Below are 16,296 nucleotides of genomic sequence, written 5' to 3'. Positions count from 1 at the left end.
AGTAACAAAGAAAACCCTGGGGAACACAGAATTAACACTTGTCATTTGTTAAGAGCACCTAATTCATGATGAAGGTATGTGCTTTGTTTTTTTTTCTCTTTTCCAGCAGAGCAATAATAAAAGTGAGTATCAATGTAGCAGCAGGGATGTAGGAGTGAAATATAGTTCAAACAATGGGTAATAAAGAGCCTGAAAAGCATTGGATTGTAAACTTGCTTTATTATAGCATCACCTGGCATGCAGCAGTATTCCCTTAGTGAAATTAATTCCAGCTAGGAATTAACCTTCCTGAGTTTACTCTGTAATAAATTGATGTTTGATGTTTTGTGTTATTTAGAAAAAAAGTTCTTTTTTCGCAAAAACTTGGCCTCAAAAATACTTTTTTTTTTGAGGGAGTTAGTATAAGGAACAAAATTACTTTGTATTCTTAGAGCATTCTAATAATTGCCAAACACACCTAAGATTCTGGTAAAATCTTTGTTTTGCTGATTTCTTAACTCTGATTTAAGTTCTGCATTTGCTGCATGCAAAACCAAAAAATAAGCTGAACATGGGGGAATTTTGACTATTTCTTTTGTTTATGGTCTTTCAGATGTCTTTGTCCTGCTTCCTTTCATGGACCAGACTGCCAGCAGACTAAGCACAGTTTCCATGGAAATGGTTATGCATGGTTTCGTCCCATCAGACCTTGTTTTGAAAGCTCACTCTCTCTAGAGTTTATTACTGTGGTTCCAGATGGACTTTTACTATATAGTGGCCCTTTATCAAATCCAGAACCTGGGAGTACAGAAAACTTCATTGCAATAGGTACTTCTGCAAAAGGGTGTGGAAAAATTAAATGTCTTTTGGGAATGGATTGTTTGTGACCAGTGTAACAATTAGACTATGGATTCTGTCTTTCCACTTAATGAGGTGGTGGAAAAATATTTTGAAGCATTTCCTAACAAGTCTTTCTCCTTTGATGTCTATTTTTGTAGCCTGCACCTCTGGCTTTGGGCTCATCACAGAGTTGTAGAAATGAAGGGGAAAGCAAAACAGATTGATATATATAAAAAAAATAACCTGCCTAGAAAAACTGTAGTGCTATAAAGGAATTTTGGTGCTTTGAAGATAGGTATTACATGAGTAGTGCAGTCTTAGTAGCATGTCATTCTTATCTAGTTTGGTGAGAAAAGAAATCCACTTAAACTCTCTTTGGTCTTGGGGTAATTTTGTAGATTTTTTAAAAATGGCAATGATGTGATGGATTAATTCAGCCCCACCTGCCATTGTGGGAAGATTCATCTACAAGTAGAACTCAATGCTTTATGTTGACACATTTTTAAAAGGTTACTGCTGCTTATTTTTTGTGAATTAACACACAAGATGAACAGTATGGTTGGCATTTTATGTTCTCCTGATTAATTGAAAGGTAATGTGATTGAGTAGTTAATAATTTACCTCTTTTTTGCTTTGCAGTTACTTGTAAATTTGAGTAGAAGATGGGAAAGAAGAAACCTGCATATATTAATTGTTTTAGAGCATCATAAAATTGCAGATTGCTTCTCAGAAATTAGTTTCAGTGTTTTGACAGAGAAGTGGAATAATCTAAAGTGTATAAGTAAATAATATACTGAATGAGTACTTCTGCTTAATAGAAGACAGAGGGTATAATTCTAGTTATTTCTGTAGTGACCCCCCTGTATGTGACTAGCAATAACCATTAAATCAGTATAGTCACTAACTGCTGAGATACCAAAAGTGACATTTTGTAGCTGAATTTAATTTCTGGTTCATGTTGTATTAGAACTCTCTAGTGGTGTTCCTGTGCTGAAGATGAGCCATGGCGCAGGTTCTGTGGTGCTGCAGTTTCCAAGTCATCTGAATGTAGCAGACAAGAAGTGGCATCGACTGGAAGTCAGAACCAATGGTCAGGTCAGTTATTGTTTTGGTTTTTTTTTTTCACATCAGGCTATTAATATTTCTAAAAATATTTCCCTGTGCAGATACAGGAGGATAGAAAGAACAGCCTTTCAATAAACAACAGACAATAGGTATTGTCCTCACTGCTCATGTAGATTTGATGAGTAATAGAAATTTTGGGACAACCTCATTGTGAATTCCACATCCAGTGATGTTGTAATCCATATTCTGTGATCTTTACCTTTTCTATGCTCTGCTGCAGCACATGTAGAATATGGCCACTGGAATCCATTACTTATGAACAAAAAAGCACGTATTTATTTACTTGCAAATGCAGTTACAGGTCTTGTGTAAGTGGTTAAAATATTCAAAAGCACAAATAAAGTTGAGAAGTCCCTACTTTTGCTGAATGGCTCCATTTTGGCCCTACTGGTTTTTGAAAGATGAACAGAACAGGGAACACCCAGCCCATTTTGGATGATGTGCAGGAAGTAGAAGCTGCGGCTGTGGGGCTGTGCAGCAGGGCCAGCTCAGAGTGTGTGCTGTGTGCAGGCTGTCCGCTTCACTCTGGATCAGTGCAGCGCCGCCGCGCTCTCCGAGATCGAAGGCGTTGGCCGCTGGCTGTCCACCGAAGATCGCACCAACTGCGAAGTCCCGGGGTCTGTGCCACGGAGAGCAAGGTACATTCCTGGAGGTTCCCTGACAGGCACTTCATTCTAAGGTCTGTGAACATTTGACTGTTAGACTGAAGCAGAGTTATTGATGGCTAGGAGCATAAAAAGCATTTCCTCTTTTCTCAGACCTTCTAGACCAAGCCTGGACCTCAAAGAACTAAACAAATTTTAAGGAACCAGTCTTCCACTGAGTAGTGTTGCAGTACTAATTGACAACTCCAAAACTCAGTGGCTATTATTGGAGTTTTTGTGGGCCCTGTGTACCATCCTCCACCCACAAGATTTCTCTCTGTTTATCTGTGATCCTACTCCTTAAAACCTCACGAATTTAGGCCAGTTGACATCACAGTCCTGGGTGCAGTTGGTGCCCCACAGTGCAGGATGGACAAGGAGCAGCTGGGTACAGTCCAGAGAAGAGCAATGACTAATCAGCTCACCCTGAGAGTAAGAATCAAGAATGAAGGAATTGAGGTCAGTTAACAGAAAGAAGGGAAAACTAAGGAGAGAGATAAGTCTCAGTGTGTACAAAAGAATGGTACAAAGAGGATTTAGACAATCTCTTCTCTACAGGGTCTAAAGTTACAGTGAGGAATATTCAGGTTATGTTTTAGGGAAACCTTTGTACTAACAAAGATACTTCAGCTGTGGAATAGATAGTCCAAGCAAGTATTCTGATGAGCATTGGGATTAATCCTTGTCCACAGCTGCCTGGAGCTCTCCTGGTCATGAAAGGAGCACAAAGAAAGGGAAAAATATAAGGACAAATGAAAACAAAAGAAATGAATTGATAACTCTGGGAAAAAGAAAGCATGAGGACTAAAATGCATGGAGTTCTTTGGCTTGGAGAGATGATTGGGAGATAGTGCAGAGCTTGGACATGTTTACCATGGCCTTTCAGACCACATGGACCCAACTTTTAGATTTCTGAGTTTTGCCATACACAGAACAGCCTTTTTTGTAGTATTCCTACAGCATAGCATGTCTGTGCACACACACAGAGCACTTGAAGGAGAATATGGTGTCTAGAATACCACAGCTGTTTCTGACTTGGATGCAAACATACCCAAAATGTAATAGTGTCCCACAGTTAAACATTCAGCAGTTTTCACTGTCATGTTTTAAAAAATATCCTTTATTTTAAAGGGCTTTATTTCAGAGAGGGAAAATTAAGTAGTTGCATTCTACTGTTATATTTGGAAAAGCAGTGTATTTATTTATTTATACATCTATGTTTGAAGGTAGATGCACATTATTTTTATTATTGATATGATTTTTCAAGGTATTTGAATGTGAACCATGTTCTCCAGCTGGGTGGTGTGAAAGAGTCCATACCATACTCCTACCCACAATTGCTACACAAACATTTTTCTGGCTGCTTGCGCAATTTCATCTTGGATACTCAGGTAAGAGCAGAGTAATGTTTGCTTTAGCAGAGAAGAAAACTTCTTTATTCAACTTTTGGGAGATTAATATTATACATGAAACTTCTGCTTCCATCAATGTATTCAATGCTCACATGCATCAGGGTAAAATATAAGAAAATTCTGGGTTTTTCTGTGATAATTAGAATAAGTACCTTGAAAAGATAGAAGGAGATGTATTAGTGAGGCAGAAACTATGTTTGCTTATCCCCTGTTTCATGCAGCTGTTTTCCAAGCTTCTTTGTGCATTCAGGGAACTTCTGAATGGCAATTGTATAACGGTATATTTATGCCAGCTGTCTGCTTTGTTAGGAAGTATTAGGGGTTTTTTGTTTTTGTAGTCAGTTGACTTTATTCAAAGGCAAAATATGCTCTTGATAAAATCAGCTGAAGTCTGAATGTCAAAAAGCAAACATAGTAACTTAAGCAATGCAGATGAGGAACACACAGTGAAGTGCTATTTCTGTTTAAAAATGAAATATGTTTCTCAAATAATATTTTTGTGTCATGAACTGTCTCTTGAAGGTATACGACCTTCAGTCTCCTGCAGAGTCCCTGAACAGCTTCCCTGGCTGCACCCTGACGGATGGGAGCTGTGAGACCATGGGATCTTCCTCCTGTGGTGCCCATGGGCAGTGCCTTGGGGACTGGGGCTCGTTTGCATGTCACTGTTTGCCAGGCTACCACGGCTATCGATGTGATAAAGGTGAACCCTTCTTTTCTGTTTCATTTGTGTAGGCTGCTAAATTTTACACTACAGGAAACTTCAAATATTTGCAGGTAATGATTGTTGAGGTGGTTTTATATTACATTATGTAAAGTCATGTTGCAGTGTCATTGCCTGCAATTGTTAACAATTTCTTTTCTAATTCCCTTTGAGAAATTGCTTTCTCAGTACAGGATCATTTCTTTAATCCTGAGGGTGTTTGTGCAATGACTGTATGATGACATGGCTGCATGACAAAGAAATTGTGAAAAAAGTATTTCATTTTATTACAGTTGTTTGATTTGCATCTGTTTACACTTTCAGAAATATCTAATACCTAAAAAGTATGAGTGTGCCAGTACCACTTTCTGTGAAGAATTAGAACCATGCAACTGGAATTAGAAATCATTGCTCCGTTGGTGTCAGGAAGAGACTCTGCTAACTTAAGGAGCTATGCTTTGGGAATAGTAGGATTTTTAGCTGTCATGGAGGCAAAGTTTGCAGCAGAATGACAATTATAAAATAGCAGGTTATGAAATTTGATTGTGGTACTTGATCCGCAGTCTCTTGTCTTGGTCAAAGGTGCTGCTTCCCTGCTGTCACCCCATGTGAGCATTGTAAGGAGGAGCATTAGCAGGATCAAGCTGGGTGGGAGAACACCTCTTTACAGAGGAAAATGAAGTATGAGAGTGACTGTAGGAGCTGTGGAAATAAGTACAGGAGTATGTCCCAAAGGACAAATTGTCTCACAGATCCATACTGTGCATCGCAACTATTTCCTTTTCCTTTCAACTCTTACTATGACATTAAGGGCAATAACAACATTTCCCTCTCCTCAGGAGATGGTTTAAAGGTTTCTCTCCCTTGCAGTGGCCAAGGAGTACAGGTTTGAGGCAGGCAGCCACATCCGCTACCAGCTGCCGGTCAGCGTGTCTGCGCGCAGGACGCGGCTGCAGGCCCTGGTGCGCACGCGGCAGCCCGACGGCGTCATCGCCACCGTGCTGTCCCGGGCCAGGGACGAGCACATCACCCTGCAGGTGAGGGCACCCACTCACAGACAGAGACACCAGGGCCACACACAGCTCTGAGAAACACTCGCTCAAGAGATGGAAACAGAACAAAAGCCTTACGCTGAGCACCAAGAGTCTGGAATTTGTTTTATGGGTAGATATATCTGATCCTTGAGATATTGACCACTCAGATCTGGTATGCCATTGGGTTTCGATGCCAGTTGCAGAGAAATAAGGTTCTATACAGAATAGGGTGTGTACCTGGTGTCCTTTTGAACCATGTGGCCAGTTCTGTGTAGTTCAGACTCGCTAAGCAAGGTGCCTGTGGCAGTTCTGATGATGTCAGGCTCTCAGAGTGACAACCTTCTCATTTTATACACACCACTGAACAAGTCACCTCTTCAGCCATGTTGGTTTGAGCTGGCACTGTAGCTGTGATACACCAGACTCTCAACTATTAGAAGAACCCCATAAATTTCTGCAAGAGAAATCAGGATAAAATTACTCCTAAGGTGACTTAGATACTACTGTGAGTATATTGCTGCCACATCTAGGTGGCCTAATTCAGTAGCACCTGTAGTATTTTTATATTACTTCTAAATTTGCAGTGTAAATATACCCTAAATTTAAACAAATGTTTTAAGATTGAGGTTACAGATCAATACAAAATGCCAGGCAATGACTTTTCTTTCTTGCTATCTGTTAATTATCCACAAGGTTGTTCAGGGACTCTTAGCGGTCTCATACAATCTGGGTGATGGAAACTATTCTGTAAGCCTTCCCTCCTACCACATTGATAACGGTGAATGGCATCACATCACACTGGAGAGAAATGAAAATGAATTTACTCTTCGCCTTTATGAAGGAGGTGGGAAGAGAGAGATTACTAAAGCAGCAGGAATATACAAAGAGATTGTCATTGACCCCAGCAGCTTGGTCCTTGGAAACACCTACCCATTCAGCCAAAACAGGAGTTTTCAAGGTAGGAATTCTTCATCTCACTGTTCATAATATGGATCTGTAAAAATAAAAAAATTAGTGCAGGAAACTTTCTTGTTTATGTAGAGCCCAAAGTACACAAATTGCCTGCATGATGCTTTGAAACAGGGATGGATAAGCTGTTCTGACCAGAAGGTACAGCAGGGAATTGTCTGCAAATACACTTGGACCTGGAACAATGATGGTCACCTCTTGCCTTGGCTGCAGAGAGTTGGTACCTGGAGATCCAGAAGCTTCTTCCAGATAGATTGTGCATGGCTCCCTGCCTTGGATAGGCAGAGCTGGTTCAGTGCATGGTTCTGTCCAGTCCATTTGGCAGCTCTCCTTCCCTCCCAAACACATCTGTTTCTATGGTAAAAGGAATTTTTTCCCATTTTATATGTGCATTGCATAACACCCACCAAAACCTGGTTTATTACCTCAGTATTACTGGATTTTACACTCATTAACTAAAGCATTAACTAAAATTAGAAATGGTTTATTGAATTAGAGCTAAAAATCTGAATTTTTAGCAACTGAGTGGATAAGGTCACAGTGTGTGTTAAAAGCAAATCAGTTTCCAGCCTGGAAATTGAGTAGTTCCACAAAGGAAGTTTGGGATATCCATGGCAGCTCTTTACTCTGAGCTCAGCTGGAAATTTGGCCTTTGCCTAAACCCACAGTGTAAGTAAAGCAAATCAGCTTTTACTGCTAAGTAACACACATCACTGCTGGTTAAACCTGCCTGGTGTCTGTAGGTCACCTCTCTCCCATGCCCTTCACCTCTTTAACTAGGTCCCAGTAAATCCATTCAAAGCAAGCTGGTCATCTTTTCACCACACAGAAGTACTTCAGTGAGTAATACAAAAGTGCCTGGAGAGAAAATAAATAGAGTAATAATTTACCACTTAAGTGTATCACAAATTGTTTAGAAAAAGATTGTTTTCTATTGCTTTACTAGAAGTATTCCAATAAATAAAGTTTATGATATGAATTAGGGAGCATATTTTGAATTTTTTATTTATGGGAGTAGTAGTGTTTGTTTTTAAGTAAATAAAGAAGTCAAATGGTTGCATGAAGATCATTTTAATTAGGACTATTAATGTTGCTGCTAAGAAGCTGAAGCTTTAAGGACTTCAAAGTCATAAAATGTACTTAATTAATCAAAGTATATGTTTTCATGATGAGGCATCTCGTGCATACAAAATTAATGTCACACATCTTCAGTACAAATTTTCTATCCCTGATTGAAGACTCTCTCACCATTATTTGTGGTTTGCTCTTCATACTATAAAGGTAAACCATAAGCTACCATTTACAATCAGCCAAACAATTTTTACTGGTACATTGAAGAATAGAACAGGTTATCCATATGTAACAGATTCTCCACAATATTTGGACTTCTCTATGGAAATCACAGTGGAGGGGAACATATTCCACTGACTACCTTAGGGGGAATAGCGGCCCTGTCATGGTTTAACCCCAGCCCTTCCCCAGCCCTTCCCCAGCCCCTCAAAGCCTCTCACTCTCTCCCCAGCAGAGGGATCAGAGAGGGATTCATGAGGGTAAAAGCTGGAAAAGCCCTGGGTTGAGATGAAGACAGTTGAATAGGGAAAGCAAAAGCCATGCACACAAGCACAGCAAACATGGAATGAATTCCCTGCTCCCCATGGGCAGGCAGGTGTTCTCACCTCAGGAGAGCAGGGCAACGGGAACCTGGGATGGCAAACACCTTCTCTCCAAACATCTCACTTCCTCCTCCTTCCCCTCACTGCAAATCCTGAGCATGATCCCACATGGTCTGGAGCATCCCCTGGGTCAGCTGGGGTCCCCTGTCCTGGCTGTGTCCCTTCCAAGGCTCCCAGGCAGCCCCAGCCCCTCTCCAGCATGGCCCCACAAAAAGCAGGAAAGGCGTGGGCTCTGTGTGAGCCCTGCTCAGCAATGACAGAAACAGCTCCATGTTATCAGCCCTGTGTTCAGCACAGATCCAAACACAGCCCCTGAAAAGAGAATTAAGTCTATCCCAGCCAAAACCAGTATAGACCTGCAGCAGCACTTGATTCTCGTGGAAACCACTGGGAATCTTGATCTAAAACTTCAGCAAATTCAGTTCAAAAATGAAGGACAATGCTATGAGATTTTAAGTGAATTCAGTCCTGGATTTAAACTTTGATAGCCTGTGTCCTTTGTTAAGCACAAACTGCCAAATCTTATAACTGCTTCAAATGATTCTTGCTGAATAGTTTTTAAAACTGTTTTTTTGTGCCTGCTGTAGGATGTATGAAGGATGTCAGATTTAACAATTACAGAATCCCTCTGGACACTCATGGGAAGGAGCTGGTGTCAGTACTGAGTGCCCAAGGCATCAAAGAAGGCTGTTCTTCAGAGGCCTGTAGGAATAACCCTTGCAACCAGGAATTTATTTGTATTGATTTGTGGATGATGCATGAATGCAGGTAATTGGTGGAAATAGAAGCACAAAACCCTTCAGAATGAGGTGGGAAAGGGTGGATGTTGAAGTGTTCAGCTTGAAGGCTGGCACTGGGCAATCTCATCAAATCACTGGAACCACAGTGGCACACAAAGATGAACACCTGCACAGGGAGCAGGTTATTGTGTCCTTAGAGACACCACCACAGCTGATATAAATCAACTTGGCTCCAGGGATTGTGGAGCAAGTTCAGCTGCCTGTCTAATGGAAAACATTTAAAGAGCAATAGCAAATCCAGAATGCTTGTAAACCCTGGAACCAGCACAGGAGGGTGTGTGAGCTGGAGTGGCACAGTTCCCTGGCTGTACTGTGAAGCTTGTGCTGTGCAGTGTCAATGCTTTCTCTTGTGAGGGTCTGATTTCTTGCACTGCCCCAGGTTGTTGCCTCTGTTCCCTTCCATCCTCCTCAAGCTGCTTTAGAAACACCACTCTGCTGAGCTCAGATTCCTGTGCTTGTGGCTGGGGTCAGGACAACACTAATTCCTGCTGGTTGTGGTGTGCAAATGAACACTTTATTTACACATACCTTAATATTTGCACACTCTCCTAACTGGCACTGTCCACATAAATGGAGTTTCTAACTCTGGAAACTCAAAGAACATAGCGCAGCTTGTCCTGGCTAGCCAGAACTGCAGAAGGCAACCCAACTGGTCGTCACAAGGATAATCTTGCAGAAGGCAGTGGAAATACCTGAGTTCTGAAAGCCCCAGACATACGGGTCTGAAATTGTGGAGCTATGCTATGGCTGCCTCGGGACATGTCATGATTTCACATAACTTATTCCCAGTAACTGCTTCGGAAACCGTGCAAAAAGTGTCACCAAAGTGTGTTTTAAAATCTTCAGTGCTGCCTGTCACGGCTGTTTTCTCCCAGCCTAACGGTGCCATTCTGCCCTGGTGTGTGCAGCTGCCCCGCAGGACACATGATCCTGGAGAACGCCTCAGGCCGGCAGTGCGTGCACACGGCGTGCGCCGAGCGGCCCTGCAACTACGGCACCTGCGTGTCCCTGTCCCCCAGCAGCTTCCAGTGCCACTGCCCCGACGGCTACACCGGGCGCCACTGCGAGATCACCCTGGCCATCTTCCACAAGGACACGGGCCTCAGCTTCACCTCCCTCTTCGCCATCTGCGTCTGCTTCCTGGCACTCCTAGGTAGCTACGGCAACTACGTCTTGTATTACCTGTGGTGAGCGCATGTGTCCACCTGTCCTGAGCAGCCATCGCCTCATCTCCTGCCGAAAGCTCCCGAGGGAGACCCAGCTCTGCCTTCGTTCCTTTGCCATCACTGATTTCCCACCCCTCTGTGCATCCATCGCTAAGTGAATCAACATGTGTGAGCTATGGAAGGTCTCTGCAGTTTTGTTTTCTTCACATTTTCATGTCATTGTGAGGAACTGTTCAGATGCATAACTGGAAGCAAAAGCAATTTAACAGCAAGAGTTGAAATTGCTACCAGATAAGCATTGTTCAAAATACTGCTGAGTATGAAACAGATTTTTCAGTCTAGGAGAAACTTCCTGGCTGATAGGAATACACTGGTCAGGCAGGAGGAGACTTTGCATCTTGCCAGTTGTATCCCAGCTCCTAAGCAGCTGATTATGTCTTCCTCAGCCCTTAGGTATTGGATCTCAAGAGGAAAACCAGAAGGATGTTACTAGTGAGGAAGGATCACATCTTGGAGTCTTTTTTGTTTATTCAAATGTTATGGAAGTTTGCCTAAGTAAAGACATAGGATTTTTCTCCTGGATGTTTGTGTTAAGGCAGTTTTGTTCAGAAGTTGTAGTAAGAGTATGGAAATACCATAGTTTTCCCCAACTCTGCTAGATACTATGTTTGCCATGCAAATATGAGCAGCAAATTCTTGGGAAGCTAAGTGGTATCACAGCTCTTGGAATCCCAGACAGCCGAGGTTGATAGTAGATCTTTATGTTAGAGGAGTGCAGGGCATGACCTCTTTGTACCCCAGTTTCAGTCCCAAGGTCATTTAGATGCTGCTCCACAGAACTGCTGCCATGTAGATATTCTGTAAGAGATTCTAGTGTATTTAGTTCACTGCACTGCTAATTTATGGTACTCAATGCTTTGAGGTCTTACTCTGAGCTTTTATCGATTTTTATAGAGTTGGTAGCACAGTGATACACAAGTTTCTATTTACAGAATGTTCAGTATCTGATGTTGAAGCTTGTCAGTTGTGTAAATGCACTTCAGCATTTAAGAAAAATGTTAAATTAATGAATGCTAAGGCAAAATGTGCCTCATTCTTGTTTTCTAGTAAAACATCTAAAAGTAATTTCCTCTTCTGTCTTGTGTCTTCTTGTGTTTCATTTGTGTGTAATTGTGTCTGTTACTGTCAACATGTTATTTCTTCTTTGTCCCCCTCTGTAATGCATTTTCTGTGACAAAGTTCAACACTACACAGGACAGAGACAGGTCAGAGACACCACTTGCTCTTTAACCAACTTCGAGCTGGGCTTTAAAGGGTGTTGCAAAATGCTCTTTAAAGGCTTCTTCTGTGTTTGATGTTCACCACACTGGACAGTGCAAAGCCCAGACATTTGCTGGGAAGCCCAGAGTGCAGGTGTGCTGGCCCTGCTGTGCCCTGGGGTTCACTGGTGCCTGCATCACCTGAGCTCTGCTCCTGTCCCCACAGCTCTGCTCAGCGCCGCCTTCCTCTGGGCTCACTGGAAGACGCGCAAGGGTCTGCACGGAGGCGTTTACCACGGGTCTGCTCATCCTGAGGATCTGGAGGACATCAGGGAAAACATCCTCAACTACAATGAAGAAGGGGGTGGGGAGCAAGATGAAGTAAGGATCGCTGTTATGTTACAATTAAGAGGGGACTGGTGCCTCACCATGCTAAGGAAAATGCATTTTGTGCTTTGTCCTCAGTCTTCGTTCTGCTGATTCAGCCCTGCAATTGGCAAATGAATTATTTGGATGAGGGTGCATGTTTCCTAAGCTCAGATAAGTGCCTATACATTTTTAATTTGTCTTAAAGCCAGTGGTCCTGAGTGCATGTTGATAGGAGCCTGTAGGGCGAATTTAGCAGTAGGGAACAGCTGCTGGGTTTGGTTTTGGGGCTCAGGAGACACTGAGGTTCTCAGGGCTCTTTTCTGCTGGAGCTCCAAGGGCTTGGAAGAGCCTGGTGTGACTATTGCTTATGGCCAGGCTTTTCCAGACACTGCTCCCAACAGCAGGTGTTCACACCTCCCTTGTTGGGAAGCAGAGGTGCTGAATTGGCTCCTCTGAGACCCTGGAGCATGTGGTGGTTGTGGAAGAACCCTTCGGCATTTTTGTGTTTTGGAGATAAATACACCACTGAACACAAGCTGTTTATACTTAGAGTAGAGCAGATTATACCCAAAGCAGGTATTAACATTCCTGCTGGCTGTTCTAAGATTTTCATGTGTCAGTGAAAGGCAGAGCTTTGAAGGAAAACAGTGAATGTTATAAACAAGTACCCTTATTAGATTATTTATTGACCTATAGATGCTTTCTATGTTTATAAAAGGTAAGAAATGTCATTGCTAACTGCTCATTTCATGGATTCAAGGAGTGGTGTGACTCTGCAGAGGTAATAATAGTCATAGTACCAGTGTGAAGGGCAAAAAAAGCCAGTGATTTAAAAATATTCTTACTTGTAGAATATCCTTGTTTTCTTGGTGAATTAGTGGGAACGTAATAAACACAGACATTTCCCATGTGATAACATAGACAGCTATAAATCCTGTTTTTCTTAATCAGATTAACTTCCTCTGCAATATTTTGCAATTTTACACCCAGAAGGTCTCTTTGAGGAAATCTACAGTTACTGTATGACATGTTTAATTACTTTTGGAGAGTTCTTAAAATGCATTCCTTATTTTAAGCAGTGGAACCATATTAGTGACTTGATGATCTCCATCTGAGGTTCTAACTCTGCCTGAAGAAACAGTGCTTGGAGTGAAACCTCTCTGGGTTCTGTGTACTCTTCCTAAATTACTCAGATTTAATAGTTGCTGGGATTGCAGCTGAAACTTTTTAGGCTAAAGCCTAGTTGTTTTTCTAGATTTGAAAAACCCAAACAAACAAACCAGTGCCCAAAATACCTAGAATTACACCACCTTAGTTGTGTTCTAATGTTACCTCAACAAAAGCACCATGAGGCTGCTTGGATAAGAGCTTCATTTTTGTAGTGTTTGTGGATAGTAGGGCTATGAGGACAAGGGGTTGTCATATGAAGGAGTTTCTGCATCTGAAATAAAAATTTCCCCCAGAGAAATTAGGAGCTCATAAGAATTGCAGGAGGTCAGTGCATTGTTGATTATACACTGAACTCAGCTGACCACCAGATGTTGTTAAAAGCCAGCTCTGGACCCAGAGGCAGGGCTTGAGTTGAGGGCTTGGCTGGATGGCCAGCCAAGAAGGGTTTATTATCAGAAGAAATGTGTTATTTTAATGAACAATTAGTAGCAGTGAAGGATGCTTTTATCATCACCCAGTTCAGTGAAGGGATGATCCTCAAGTCTGTATTGGAACAACTCCCATATAACTTGTGCACAATGAAAAGTTGCTCCATGTCACGGATTCTCCTGGTCTCCCTGCTCAGAGTGGGGCTGGACTGGGGCTTGCACTAACTTAGGACGTGCCTAAGGCAGGGATCTGGGCTGCAGGTCTCGGTGCTCATCACCAGCACTCCTAAATCTCTGGAGGAATGGGAATAAGCAGGTCCCAAACCCCATCCTGCCACTTAGGCAGCTTCTTGATTGCAGGTGGGGGGAATTTAAATTGTTCTCAGCCTCCGGGGGAAATTCAGCAAAGCTCACTGAGATTACCTCGGTTAATCTCTTACAACATGGTTATGCACAATGCCACATGCTGGACAGCTAAAGAAACCTTTGGGGAAGTGCTGATTCCACACCTCTGTCACTGACGGCTCCTGTTACCATGAACAGTATTAGCAATACAAATAATTGTTTGCTCTAATGAATTCTGTCTCCCTCCACCTGTCTGCATTCTACTTTGGCCTGTAAATCAGTCCAGGGAAGCAACCTTTGGGTTGTAGGGAGGCGAAGGATGCTGGGGGACAGGACTTCTTCATTGCAGGTGGCACAAAGATTCTGATCACTGAATGCCATTAACTGTTGGCACTGGCACCTTTGTGCCAGAGGTTGTGGCACAGTTCCCAGACAGCATTTACTGTGGCTGAGCTGGAATTAGTGACTTTTTTGGGAGTAAGTAGTTTTTGGCTTTTACAATTGTGCCACTGCCATGTAACATAATTAGGCATTATTCCAGAGACTGGTAAAATTTTATCAGAAATCACAGTACATTTTTGAACTACTACTACTACTACTACTACTACTACTACTACTACTACTACTACTACTACTACTACTACTACTACTACTACTACTACTACTACTACTACTATTACTGCAGAAAGATTTCTTTAACATGCTGTTTGTGAACGCTCTTTCTTCTGTCTTCTGCCACACTTGTGGGATCAGTGTCATAATCAGCGTCATGAATCAGTCATGATAAGACACTTTAGATCTGAATTTCAGAACAAAAGCTGGGGTGTTCCTGTCACGTTTATTTAGCTTTTGGATGAGATCAGACCTGATTCTGACCCTGACTGCAGCAGCACAGAGTGCACAGGTGTTCCTCAGGCTTTCTCAGGTGCATTGCAGGCGGCAGAGCTGGCAGAACACCCAACCCTTCAGGTGCTCACAGCAGACAGACTGACTCGCCATCACTCCTTCTCTATTCCCACCAGAACACGAGCCTGTGGGACCTACACAGAGTATTAATTCGCTGCGCCCGATTTCTCCCTGCAGGACGCCTACAACATGGCAGAGCTGCAGGTGTCCATCCAGGGCAGCCCGGCCTATTCCCGGCACAGGAGGAAGGAGCTCCCGGCCCCGCGGCAGGCCGCCGTGAGGGCGCGGCCCGGCCCGGCGGGGGGCGCGGCGCTGGGCCGGGCGCTGCCCGCGCTGCTGAGGGAGGCCGAGCGCCGCGGCCCGGGCCCGCCGCAGGACTCGCTGCGCGTCTTCTGCACCGAGGGCGCCGGCTCCAGCGCCGGCAGCCTCAGCTCCCTCAGCTCCCTCAGCTCCGCGGGGCTGGGCGGCGGCAGCAGCGCCTGCGAGGACATCCACGAGTGGGGACCCAAGTTCGAGAAACTGAGGGAGCTGTACTCGCACAGAGAGGCAGGAGACCTGTAGCTCCCCAAGGCTGCTCTGTGCAGTTCTGGAGGCAGAGGTGAGGCACGGTTTTTTATACTCCTGCTCTGTATTACCCCAACCCGGCCTTTTTTCCTTATGCCAACAGGGATTCAGATTCCCACAAAGGAGGCACATTGGGCAGCAAAGGTGGGTAGGAGCTCGCCTTGGGACATGCTGGACATCTGCATTTTGGTATATAAACCTACTGGGAGGAATAAAGAGAGAATCTGGGGTATGCAGCCATTCACATAGTGTGGTTAAGAAGTCCAGGTCTCTTTTATCACTGAAGTAATGCAGGACTCTTGAGGGATCCAGTGCACACGGCCGGAGGTGTGCTGGAGCTGAGGGAAGCATGCTGGATGTGCTCTTTCTGGTGCTTTGAGTTATTTGAAGAAAAACAAAACACCTTGTGTTTTTCTCATGTAATGAAGTCCATGGTGTATTACATCCCTCTCATTTCTCACAGTGCCCAGGGACAGCCCTGCTCACTGATCACAGTGCAGGTGCCAGTCCACGGGCACAAGAAAAGGAAAGAAGCAGAAGGATGAACTGGAACTTCACTTATACTGTGCTGAAATCCCTTTATGCTGCCATACAAGGACAGAAACTGGATTTAGGCATAACACATGAACCCAGCTGCTTACATAATTTTCCTAAGGAAAAGGCCAGGTGTGCTGGCTGCATGCCTCAAAGGGGGCTGGTCAGGAATTTCAGTAGCAAATAACACAGTACATCACAATCTCTCATTCCTAATGAGCTGCTAAACTGAGCCTAAACCAGCCTGAACTGTGCCATTTGCATCTACAACTGTGTCCCTCATGTTTTGTTAAATCTCCTTTGATAGAATCATTTGCAGGACATATCTGGGGACAGAGGAACAGGGAAAACTAACAGCAGTAGCAGGGGGTGGAAT

The 16,296-nt window shown here is 43.4% G+C and overlaps 1 protein-coding gene across 1 annotated transcript in view; it reads left to right on the top strand.

Moving 5' to 3' along the window:
• The window catches only part of LOC121348854 (neural-cadherin-like), a 61,015-nt gene extending 45,632 nt beyond the window's left edge, over positions 1 to 15,383 (top strand). Inside the window, exons 23-33 of the mRNA XM_041458810.1 lie at positions 593 to 807; positions 1,787 to 1,914; positions 2,455 to 2,582; positions 3,856 to 3,979; positions 4,523 to 4,703; positions 5,574 to 5,740; positions 6,431 to 6,695; positions 8,967 to 9,147; positions 10,088 to 10,332; positions 11,831 to 11,985; positions 15,000 to 15,383. Of these exons, the coding sequence (XP_041314744.1) occupies positions 593 to 807; positions 1,787 to 1,914; positions 2,455 to 2,582; positions 3,856 to 3,979; positions 4,523 to 4,703; positions 5,574 to 5,740; positions 6,431 to 6,695; positions 8,967 to 9,147; positions 10,088 to 10,332; positions 11,831 to 11,985; positions 15,000 to 15,383 (2,173 nt within the window). The remainder of the gene's footprint in view (positions 1 to 592; positions 808 to 1,786; positions 1,915 to 2,454; positions 2,583 to 3,855; positions 3,980 to 4,522; positions 4,704 to 5,573; positions 5,741 to 6,430; positions 6,696 to 8,966; positions 9,148 to 10,087; positions 10,333 to 11,830; positions 11,986 to 14,999) is intronic.
• Positions 15,384 to 16,296: the final 913 nt, after the last annotated feature.

Source organism: Pyrgilauda ruficollis, unplaced genomic scaffold (assembly GCF_017590135.1).
Source record: "Pyrgilauda ruficollis isolate IOZ18807 unplaced genomic scaffold, ASM1759013v1 scaffold13, whole genome shotgun sequence".
NCBI classification, from domain to species: domain Eukaryota; kingdom Metazoa; phylum Chordata; class Aves; order Passeriformes; family Passeridae; genus Pyrgilauda; species Pyrgilauda ruficollis.
This window is presented reverse-complemented; position numbering and strand designations above follow the sequence as displayed.